Source organism: Benincasa hispida, chromosome 5 (assembly GCF_027475165.1).
Source record: "Benincasa hispida cultivar pf3 chromosome 5, pf3_genome.v1.1, whole genome shotgun sequence".
Lineage (NCBI taxonomy): Eukaryota > Viridiplantae > Streptophyta > Magnoliopsida > Cucurbitales > Cucurbitaceae > Benincasa > Benincasa hispida.
Window position 1 is genome coordinate 9,974,647 of NC_143482.1, and position 11,596 is coordinate 9,986,242.

Genomic DNA, 11,596 nt, shown 5'->3' on the forward strand with positions numbered 1-11,596 from the left:
GAAATCAAACCGTAAAATTATGAGAAGCAAAATTTAATCTAGACCAAAGAGCTTTTGTATGTAAACAATGTAGAAATATATGCTCAAACAAATCTTTTTCACCGTTTGATAACGTTTCGGTTTCTCATTTTTTAAGAAACGAACTTGTTTGTTTACCGCTCTCATTTCTCATTTCTAAATTCTAAGAAACGTTTCTAAAATTGGTACAAATGCTCGTTCTCGTTTGTATGTTTATTTGATCGTTTTGTTTTTATTTATTATATTTCTTAACCTTTTTTCTATCCCAATTTTCTGTTTTTATATTGTATTGCTTTTTTTTTATTCATATCATTTCTTAAGTTTGCTATATTTATATATTAGTTTAATTTTAAATGATAATTTTTTTTCAATATTTAAATTTATATATTATTTAAATTTTCAATATGTAAATTTAAATATTTTTTTGAATTTTTGAATTTTGAATTTTGTAGAGTAGTATAGTTGAGTTAGATGTGAATTGAAATCATTAAAGACAATCGCTCGAGTGAGGGTTTGACATTATCGATCAAATTTGTGCAACATTTTAATGATAAAGTACAACTTTGTCTTTATATTTAGTTTTGCATCAAGACTTATTTGTATGTGATTATATAAACGTTTGATAATTTTTTTTGGTGTTTAAAGTATGACATATCTTTTTTATATATATTATATTACTACAAAAAATAATAAAAAAAAGAAACGAGAAAAGAGAAATAAGAAATGATTATCAAACAAGAAATAGTTGGTAGGCAGGTCCTGGGTTCGATTTCCAGGTAAGATAATTTCTTCTTATTTGTTTTGTTTTATATAACTTTCTTTTCAATATTAATTTTTTTCTTTTCTATTTCTTTATTTATTTATGAATTTTTTTAATATATTTATAGGTAATGTAATTTTGAATTTTAAAATTTCTCATATTTAAATTTATATATTATTTTGGTTTTCAAATTTCAAAATTTTAATATTTATATTTAAATAATTTTTGAATTTTTCATTTTAAATTTTGCAATATGCATGTTTATATTATATTTCAAAATTAAATTTATTATTTTTATTACATTAGAAATCGATTAGAATTTTATAATATATAAACTTTGTTTACTAAGACATTCAATTAGGTCCACTTTAATATTTTACAACTACGACATTTACATAATAACATAATTGAGTTGGATTTGAGTTAACATCATTTAAGACAAATGACTTGAGTGAGAAATAATATTGTAAATCAATTTTTAGCAACATATATATGAATGATAGCAAAACAATTGTATTATAGTTATTAATTTTGCAGGGGGATTTATGTGTAATTAATAAAGTAAATGTTTTATAATTTTTTTTTTTTTATATTTTAATGCATGCTATATATTTTTATTTTACATAACTAGATTATATTTAAACTATAAAAAAAGAAAAAACGCTAGAAAAAAAATACAAGAAACGAAAAACAATAAATGCTTATCAAATAAGTTTCAGTTAATTTTTTTTAATAAACAAGAAACAAAAATAGCTACTAAACACATTCCTGTTTCTAGTTCTTAAAAAGCAAGAAACAAAAAACAGAAAATGGAAAACAGAAACATTATCAAACCACGTTAATATCCGTATTATTTTAAATTTCCCACTTTTTTATGTTTAAATTGCTTCACTTTTCCCTCATATTTGTGTTTTCATCTCAGCTTCATCATTAGTGGTAATTATTGGTGAGAAATAATAGAAAATTCAAAATGTGCCAAGTTATATTTGCAGTTTTATACACCTTAAAAAGACAAATTACAAATTCAACTTGCATTATTAGAGGTCACTCCAAAACAAGGTTAGTTGGTAGCACTCTTTCCCTACATTTCAATCAAAATAAAATTTAAAACTTGACTAAAAAATCAATATTTTTCAAATTAATGTGACTTGCCACATCCCAACATTGTTAAAACCAAAATTCACAATAAGAACATCTAATAAGTAATAAATAAAAAAAATAGAATATTTAAAAGTTCAAGGGTCATATCGAAAGCTAAAACTAAGATAAAATATAAAGATTTTAGAATCTTTAATTTAACTTAATCTATAATTTGCTTTGCTTAGTTGTTTCTCATTTTAAAATATTCATATAAGCTATAGAGTTTTAAAGAAATTTAAAAGCTACAACAAAGTTTTGTTGATTTAAAGAATCTATATAAGATTCAAATTCTCAGGTAGAGTTCTATCTCAAAATTAATTAATAAGAAGAGGAATAACAAAGATAAGGTTTTTCTATTTTTTTTTTTTTTTTTTTTTTTTAATTTGGGATCTTAAGATCAATATATTATTATTATTATTATTATATCAAACCTTTTTTAAAAATTGAAGATGGGTTATAGTTATGACAAAAAGGACAAAAAAAAAAAGAAAAAAAATTATTGAGTTTAGTGTAGTGATCACTTTCTTAAGTGTTAAAATAGATAAAGAGAAATAAAAACATATAATAGAATTTTTTAATTTAAAATAATCCATCTTAAACTCATAAGAACATCAATCATGTTGAATTATATGTTTATTTATTTATTTTTAATTTTTGAAAAAGAGATCCATGCATGGGTGGGAAGCACCATTCCCCAAGTGATAAAGCTAATAAAGAACCAAAAAAAAAAAAAAAAAGGTAATTGATTCCCCCTTGAAGAATACATCATTCTAATTGGGATTTAAGTTGAAAGCTTTCTTTTGAAAAAAAATTTACATTAATTGGTGTAAAATCTGCAAAATGGGTGTTAAAAGTAAGTGCAAAATCTCCTTTTGCAACCCCTACTTTTGTCATTTTACCATCTTTTTTCTTTCTTCACTTAATTATATTCTAATCACTTTATTTCTTGGTCTTTTTGTTTATATTCTCTCTCTTTTCCTTTATGTGATGTATCTATCACACACCTTCTTAATAAATTTACTGTTTATCAATCTAAACATAGCTTGAAACGACTTTTTCGATACGAGTCTCAAAATTTTTGAACTCTTTTCTGAGTTTAACGACTAAACAACCGAACTGATTATTCCAAACATTTTAGAGTGGGAGATTGAACCATCAACTTCCAGGAATGAAGGTCGTGCTAATACCATTGAATCAAATTCACTTTAGCTGACGTAAAGATCTGGGTTTTCTCTCATTTCAATGGAAATAAAACAAAATATAATCATTCATAAATGTAAAAGTTGATTCATTCATTACAATTGCCAAAGCTTTTTCATTTACTTCTTTTGTTGGCAGTTAATCTCTCTCTCACTTTCTCACACTTTCACTCTTTTGAGTGCAAAACAAACAAAAATCAATTAGATTCATATATATATATATTAATTTGATTTTGCTTAAATAAAAATAAGATGATTTGGGACCTCAAAGGTTGATAAGAATTAGGACCTGCTTTTCTTGCTTTCCTTATATCTTTCTTGTCTCCTTGTCTTTCTTTTCTCTTTTCTTTAAAACCATTTTTTTTCTTTTTTCTTTTTTTTTCCCCATGAGGCTCCCAATTTTTACTTCAATTTCAATTTCTGTTCATATCTCAAAATGAGTAGAAACTTAAGCAAATGTTTTGTGTTCATCAAATTGACCTTCCTAATGTGAATTCTAGATTAGGCTTCTGAGGATTATTTGTCACTCCACAAAGATTTGTTGATGAGCTTATTTCTGATAGTCTCTCATTGTTTGAGCACTTTGGATCCATATCATTCTGTTAACAAAAAAAAAAAAAAAAGGATTACTATTAGTTTGACACAATAAAATTGTTCTCCAAAAGATTAAATTAATATTTGAGTCCACACGAGAACAAAATTATAAAGAGATTTATAAATTACTAGAGTTTTACTAACGTTCCGTTTGATAACTATTTGATTTTTTTTGTTTGATTATCTAAAATTCGCCTTATAATAGTTCTACTTTCATCCATAAGTTTTTACGTTAGGTTATCTACTTTCAAAGTAGTTTTTCAGAAACAAGCATGTTTGGATTGCAAAAAAAAGTATTTTTAAGCACTTAAAAGGTCAATCGAAATAGTCCTTATTGTTATTATTATTTTTTTAATTTTTAGAATTTAACTAGGAATTGAGTGTTTCTAAAGAAAAAGTAAAAATCTTAATTGAAAAATCGGGAGAAACAAGTATAAATTTCAACAACAGAAAATTAAAAAGCCAAACCGTTATCGGACCGAAATAAATCAATTTAATATACAGTTTTTGTTTTGTTGTATCACTTGATGGGGCTGTTTAGATAACTCTAGAGCCATCTAGATCAATTTCTTTTAGAAATTATATTCTACATCAACATCTAATGTCATAAAATTTGAAGAATATTTTCATATCCTAAGTTGGTAGCTATCACAATCTAAAATCATATAAAAAAACGCAATTTGATTCAATTCAATACTAAACATGTCATAGTCAAATTTTTGTTTTCTTTTTTTAATCTTATAGTTTTTTCATATATATTTTCTCACAACAATAACTTTAAGACTAATATGTTTCAATATAACGACGACTTCTAAGAATAAAATTAATGCTCTACTTCATATCCCTTACTAATAACGTAGATTCAAATCTTCTTTCCTTTACAATACAATATCATACTGAAAAAAGAGACTTCAATAAAACGACGTACCTCGAGCGATGAAGAAAGGTCCCTAGAAGAATCATTTGGTAAACCATGCAACCAAGCTTCCCTATTCAACATAACCAAAACAAAGGTGGAGAGCATATTATTTTTCAATTCAACAAAGAAACCAAAATTAGACCATGCAGAGCAAAAAAAGGGAAAAAAGAAAGAAAGAAAGAAAGAAAGAAAGAAAAAAAAGAAAGCTACAAATCTTTTTTTTCACTTTGCATTTGGTGCTTTTGATTGATATAAAGCTAAAACCAAGCCCATGTGACAACCCATTTACTAAAACCACAAACTACGAGGAATTTTCAAACTCCATATTTAAATTAATTTAATTTTTTTTTCCTCAAAAGATAATAAAAGATTTTATTTATTTGTTTAGGTAGAGAAATTTTTTCCACTAATGGGTCCATCAAAAGGGCTTAGCTTTGACACTAAGTTTCTAATTGAAGGTCCCAATTGAATAAGGATTTTCCATATTTGAGCCCCACAAAATCCCAAGGACAGAGATTTTTCTCTCTTGGAATTAGAGAGTTCGTGTGGCTTCTTCTTTTTACATATCCTTTTCATCCCATTTTAAGAGACTATGTTTATAATTGCCTCATCATGGAGTTTTTAGTGTTTCAAGATAACACACGCAACAAAATACCATACACAACCAAAATCTTCTTTTTATACCCATTTGGAAATTGTGCCGGTCCGTTTCTGTAACTTTATCGTAACCCATCAACTTAAATCTGTAGATTAACTTGGTATTAGAGCAAGAAGTTCCGTAATATCATTTCCTCCCTAGTAAATGAGATATCGTAATCCTTTAGTTTAAACTTATAGGTTTCTAGATTCTATATGATTATCTATCACTCTCTTCGATTTGAGTTTTTTCGTCTTAGGTTCGAATCTTTTCATTCTCATTTTTCTTAGATTATCAATAGGCCTAAAAGCTTAAGCTGATGAGTGAAGACTAAGGGTTTGAATATTGGACTTACTGGAGTATTTGCTTTGATACCATCTTAGATCACCCATTGACTTAAAAGCTTAAGGTGATAAGTGAGGGAAAATTTAATATTATATAATCTAACAATTTCGAATTGTGTCGGAATAGGAAAATATTTTTTTTAAAAAAAGAAATAAGAAGTTAGAAATAGAATTTAACCTTGAAGAATTGCTCCAAAGGGCATGATAATCCTTATCTTGGTGAGGGTTTTGCCTTGTTGTTTGTGGAATTGAGTTCTCATTTTGTCTTCCCATGGCTGGTTTTTGAATGTCAAATATTATATCTTCAATATTGCTTGTGTCCCCAGATGAAGCATTTTCATATAAATCTGATTGGCCTACGAAAATAATTATTAAAAAAAAACCCAACTTTAGAAAATGGGTTTTTAAAAAAAAAAGAAAATAAGAAGAAAAAATAAAAAGAAAAAAAAAAACCCACCTGAAGAAGCTGCTGCTCTGTCTGTAGTCTTCACTGTACGGTACATCTGCAAAATGGGAATTTTATCATATAATAAAATATTAAAAAATGGGTTTTTTTTTTATTGGATTATTTAAACAAATTGGTCAAAAGCTTCAAAATTTCCCACAAAATGGAATATAATCATAAGATAAAAAAAGCAAAAAAAAAAAAAGAAAAAAAGAAAAAAGAACTGTGGAAGATGCTTGAGATTAACCCCAGTTATGGAGGTGTGGTTAATTTAAAAAAAATAAAAATAAAATAAAAAAGAACTGATTTTGAAGAAGATATGATTAAGTAATGATGGTTTTATCATTTTCTTTGCCCTATATAATCCTATTTATTCCATATATATTGCTTTTTGTTTTTTCTTCTCCTTTTTTATGTTTTTTTGGAACATATAAATAGACCCCATTACAAGTACTATAGATGAAAGCTTCATATCAACTAATTTGCGAAGTAAGTTAATTGTATTAAAAAATTACAAAATGGATTTGAAAAATTGGAAATAATAAGACATAAAAAAAACCAACCATTATTGGTATATCTTTTTGTTTACACCACACAAACAATTATCCAAAATGTTTGAAAACTTAAATGATTAGTAAAAATATATATATTTATTTATTTATTTTACATTAAATTTTAACAGCTACCACTTCTTTCATTTACTCATCAAGGCTTGTCAACTGGAAAACAGTCTCTCTGAGCCACCTTGTCTTGTGTGCATGTGTTACAGTTGAATTTATTTATTTATATTTAAATTAATTTATTTTAATTTTTTTTACTCATAGTTGGTATGGCTCATTCTCCCAAGCAAAAAGCTGTTTGTTAGCTAGCAGAAGCAGAACCATCAGATCTAGAAGAAAAAGAAAAGCTAAGAATTTGAGCCCTTCTACAGAGGATTTAAAATAAGAAAAAAAAAAAAAAAAAACTCCATTGGGAATTTGAAAAAAAAAGGAAAAAAAAAAAAAACAAACAAAACATGTCATTAAAAAAACAAAAACCTTGATTTCCACTCGACAAACTTGCTGCCACAAATTAATTAAGGATGTAACAACAATGCAAAACCCTTTCTTCATTTACGCATAATTAGCACACTCCACATATCAATAAATCACTTGAGATTCTTATTTTCTTACCAAAAATTAACCCTAATTTATGGTTTTTTGTGCATTTTTTTTAAAGATTGGAAATGGGGTTTTGATTTGAGATTAAAAGATTATGCGTTATGTACCTGTAAATGAGATTTGACATGAGCTAAGGTTAGATCTTTGACATCCATAAGCTCGAGAACCGACTTCGGCGTAGCTCCTGATCGTCGAGAATATGAATAAATGATTAAATATACCGTAACCCATCAGGAATCGAAGAAACTTGAAATCGAGAAGAAAAATGGTAAAAAAAAAAAAAAAAAAGAGAAGAAATTAAGTGAAATACTTTCATGGCCACCAAGAAGTTCAACAGCATGAACAAAGCGAGCATGAAGAGTGGAAGTCCATCTCATCCTAGGGGCTCTCATGCTGCGTTTGGCCGGAAACCTAGACAAGAATCTCGACCGCATCATAATCTGGCCGTGGCCGGCGGAGGGAGTGACAACACTACCGCTGCCGGTGCTGCCGGAGGGGTTATTCGTTTGATGGTACACCGGAATTCCTCTAATGGGTCGTAAAAATCCCAAGTCTGGGCCATTGGTTTGCCCCGGGAACGGGAGTGTAGGAGGCGGTGGTGGTGCGTCGAGCGACGGCGGCGTACTGTGGTGGAAAATGGTCGGTCGGTGGTGGGTTTTGTTTAGGGTTTCGAAAAGGTTCGTGGTCGTATCGAGAGCGGGATAACGATGATGATGAAGATGATGATTAGGAGTAGGATTAGGAGAAATATTTGGGTATTGGTGATGGTTAATTTGTGTTAAATTTGAGAGAGAGAGATCAAAACAAGAGTGAGGATGAAGATGATGAAGATGATGATGATGAGGATGATGATGTTTAGGAGTAGATTTAGAAGAAGACTCCAAACTAAGATTATTCCAAAATCCCAAATCAACTTCTTCTTGTGAAGAAGAACTACTTGTTCTTGATCTCCAAGATGAAGAGGGTTTATTGGTGTTTGGAGGACTAATTTGGAGAGACAAATCTGGCTGTGCTGGAAATAACTCCATCTTAAGAACTCAAAAATGAAAAAAAGAAACCAAAAAAACCACCCCACCCCCAAAAATTTCTTCTTTGTTCCTTCTTCCTTTGTTGTTGTGTAGTTTTCTCAAGATGTAGAGATTTGTTGAGAAATTGAGAATATGGGTTTTGAAGAGAAGTGAGAGTAGATTTGTGGGTTGTTGTTGTTGTTCTTTTTTTTTTTTTTTTTTTTTTGGGATTTTGAAGGAAGAAGAAAAGAAAAGAGAGAAAGGATTGATAGATGTGAAAAGAGAGAGAGAGAGAGGGAAAATGAGAGAGAATAGGGTATGAAGTGATGAATGGTTGTTTCTTTTGTGTGAAGTATATGTGAGAAAATGACACTTGAGGAGCAATGGATGAGAGAGAGAGAGAGAGAGAAGAGTTATTTGTTTATTGGACGTGGGGGTGTAGGGTACTAGGTGAGAAAGTGAGCAAAAGATTAAAAAAGAGAGAAAAAAGGGGTAAATAAGATAGAAGTTGCCTCCTTTTTTTGGTTTTTTACCTTTCCTTTCTTTCTTTCTCTCTCTCTCTCTCTTTTCTTTTTTGTATTTTTATTTGTTTTAGGTTATATGTAATACAATTGCAAATATAGCAATCAGACTGTAAATATTAATAGATATAGCATAATACAAAAAAATTTACAAATATAATAAAATTTAGATCCAGCATTCAAAGTCTATCAGTAATTGAATCTATCAACAATAGAGTCTATCATTGATAAAATGTGCTATATTTGCAATTTTTAAAAATGTTGATACACACGTAATTATTAGTTCTAAGGTTGCTGTTCATTACAATTATCTTTCTTTTCCTTTTACTTTTAATTTGTCTATATGATTTCTTGATTTGGTCTTTTGATCTTTTAGGTTTGTCTCGTCAGTGATTAGAAAATAAAGAAGAATGAAAAATAGAGTTGATGTTTTCAAATTCGTGTATTTGATAGCAATTTAAAAACAAAATCATCTCACCAACATTAGAATGTAGTTCAACTGACTTAAATTTTGTATTATTTCATTTCGATATTTGAAGTTTGATTCTTTTAATTTATATATTATTAATAAAATTCATATCAATTTAAAGGCCAAAAGGAGTTTTAAATGATAATTGTAAAATCACAACAAAAAAGAAAAAGTTAGTTCTTGTTGCTCACTAAATATTTAGTTGAATCTCAACTATTATGGATTGATTTATGAGGATGTAGGTAAATTTTGTATATTTTTTTTACAACATATAACTCATAATTCCACAATTCAAATAAAAAAGAAGAAATGAGTTTCCAACTTTAAATAGCATTCAAAATTTTTTTATCAAAGTTTTTTAATATATATTTTTTTCTAATACAATTTTTGCATCTTTTTAAAGTTGTAGATTATAAGGTTGGATACACTGAAAATAAAAAAATGTCGTAAAATAACTTTTTTAAAAAATATGCCAAAAGGGATATTCAAGGGATCTATTTGATTCACTATTTTTTTTTCTATTTTTTATTTTTTTGTTTTAAAATTTTACACTACAAATAAGTTTTGATACTTGAACTTTTAATATTTATTTATTAGTTCTTGTATTTTTTTTTTAAAAAAATTTCTAATAAATCTCTTTCATTCTTTTAACACTTGGATGTCATCATAAAGTAATATAAAAGGAATACTTAAGGTTGATTTCACAAAAAGTTATTAAAATTTTCAAAGATATATTAGAATCAAAGTATAAAATAAAATTTAAAGTTGTTAAAGGACCTATTAAAATTTTATAAAAGTGGCTAGTATAGGAAATAGATAGAAGATCAAACTTTTAATCTATCCAAAAATTCAATTTTTTTCTTCTAAGTCACACCAAATGATTCTCATCTCAATAAATGATTAATGAATGGTGGTGGGAAAAAAAATTATAAATATAAAATAAGATTAAATTACAAATTTAGTCTTTATAATTTTGAGAATATTAGTATTTTATTTCATAATTTAAAATTTAGAATTCATTCTCATAGTTTGATAAAATCTATGAACTATTTATCAGAGTTTTATCAAACGATCAATATTCATGAAGTTTTAATGCCATAAGAATGAAACTATAACTTTTAAAACTACAAGGACTAACTTCTAACTTTCTTCAAACGGTAGAGACCAAATGTACAATTTTACTATAGGACATACCAATCGACTTGAGCTTCAAAGCATCCTAATTTACCAATGATTCGAATCTTGATAAAGAATATGATGAACCTTCCTATGTAAATGTAAAATACATTTAACAACTACATGGAGTGAGAGATCGAACCGTCTACTTTTAGAATGAGAATTGCCTTATTCACTTAGTTAAGCTTTAGCTTGGCTAAAAGAACTACCATTAAATCTTATAAGATTGTAAAATATAGCTACTTCATTTTATTAATTCAACAATTGCTAGGAGTGTGAGACTGAACAATATCCCGTCTTTCAATTTAAAATTAGTGATTATCTACTGATCAACTAAGCTTAAATTTGTTGGAAAAAAAATCTCACTAGTGGGAACAAAGCATAAATTAAGGGAGAAATTAAAAGTAAATAACAAAACTAAAAAACACAAAATTTTTTGTGGAAAATTCCAAATTGGAGAAAAACTATGATCAACCAGAAAGAAATCCACTATGTGAAAATTTGTTATAGCCACACAAAATTCTCTCTCTCCAATCTCAATTACAAGAGTGTTTCTTTAAAACTTTTGTACTACACACACTCTTTTCTCCCACTCTCAAACTAGATAATACAAAAAGGGAACTTAACTAGAGTTAGTACACCCAAATAAAAACCGTTCTTAACTTGGATGATTTGAAACCATAATTATACACGGCACATTTTATCGTGCTTTAAAAACTGATTACTTTCTCCGACGTGGGACAACTACTCTTCTAATATTACTTTTAAAAAAACAACCCTAAAGTTTAAAGCTTGGTATTTTCTCTACATTTTCACCTCTCTCTTTTATAGAGAAAGAGAGAGAGGCATAAGGTTGTTGGTGTACTGCTGAAAGTAAGGTCATCGGTGTTGCTGTTTTAGTTTTAGGGAGCCTTCTCTTTAAAGTTTTTTGTCATTTTGAGTACTTTGCTCTTTATTTTTAGTCTTAACTTGATTTTTTTTTTCCCTTTCATTTCTTTTATTTATTATTTTATTGTTTTGAAAAAGTTGAATTGTTTCTTATACCATATTGTGTTTTCAATAATACCCAATTCTTCATTCAACCAAAATTTCCTTTGAATGGTAGAAATTAAATTTGGATGCTTTTTCAACTCTATCTTTCACACGCAATGTTTAATTATATTACCTATAGAATTCATTCATGGGAGTGTAACCAATAAGAGTCATC

At 27.7% G+C, this 11,596-nt stretch overlaps 1 protein-coding gene across 1 annotated transcript; it reads right to left on the reverse strand.

Annotated features, from left to right (window-relative positions):
- Nucleotides 1-3,161: 3,161 nt before the first annotated feature.
- Nucleotides 3,162-8,671, reverse strand: KAN2 (Homeodomain-like superfamily protein). The gene is made up of 6 exons (XM_039031068.2): nt 7,527-8,671; nt 7,324-7,400; nt 6,069-6,114; nt 5,790-5,967; nt 4,640-4,700; nt 3,162-3,716 (listed from the first exon to the last, which is right to left on the reverse strand). Exons 1-6 carry the CDS (start codon nt 8,242-8,244, stop codon nt 3,588-3,590), a joined length of 1,209 nt encoding a protein of 402 aa, XP_038886996.1. The 5' UTR covers nt 8,245-8,671; the 3' UTR covers nt 3,162-3,587.
- Between the last annotated feature and the right edge of the window lie 2,925 nt (nt 8,672-11,596).

Coding starts and splice junctions, on each gene's coding strand:
- KAN2 (XM_039031068.2), bottom strand. CDS start 8,244: ATGGAGTTATTTCCAGCACAGCCAGATTTGTCTCTCCAAATTAGTCCT. Junction 7,401..7,526: donor ACTTCTTGGTGGCCATGAAA/GTATTTCACTTA, acceptor CTCGACGATCAG/GAGCTACGCCGAAGTCGGTT. Junction 5,968..6,068: donor CAGAGCAGCAGCTTCTTCAG/GTGGGTTTTTTT, acceptor TTATTTTCGTAG/GCCAATCAGATTTATATGAA.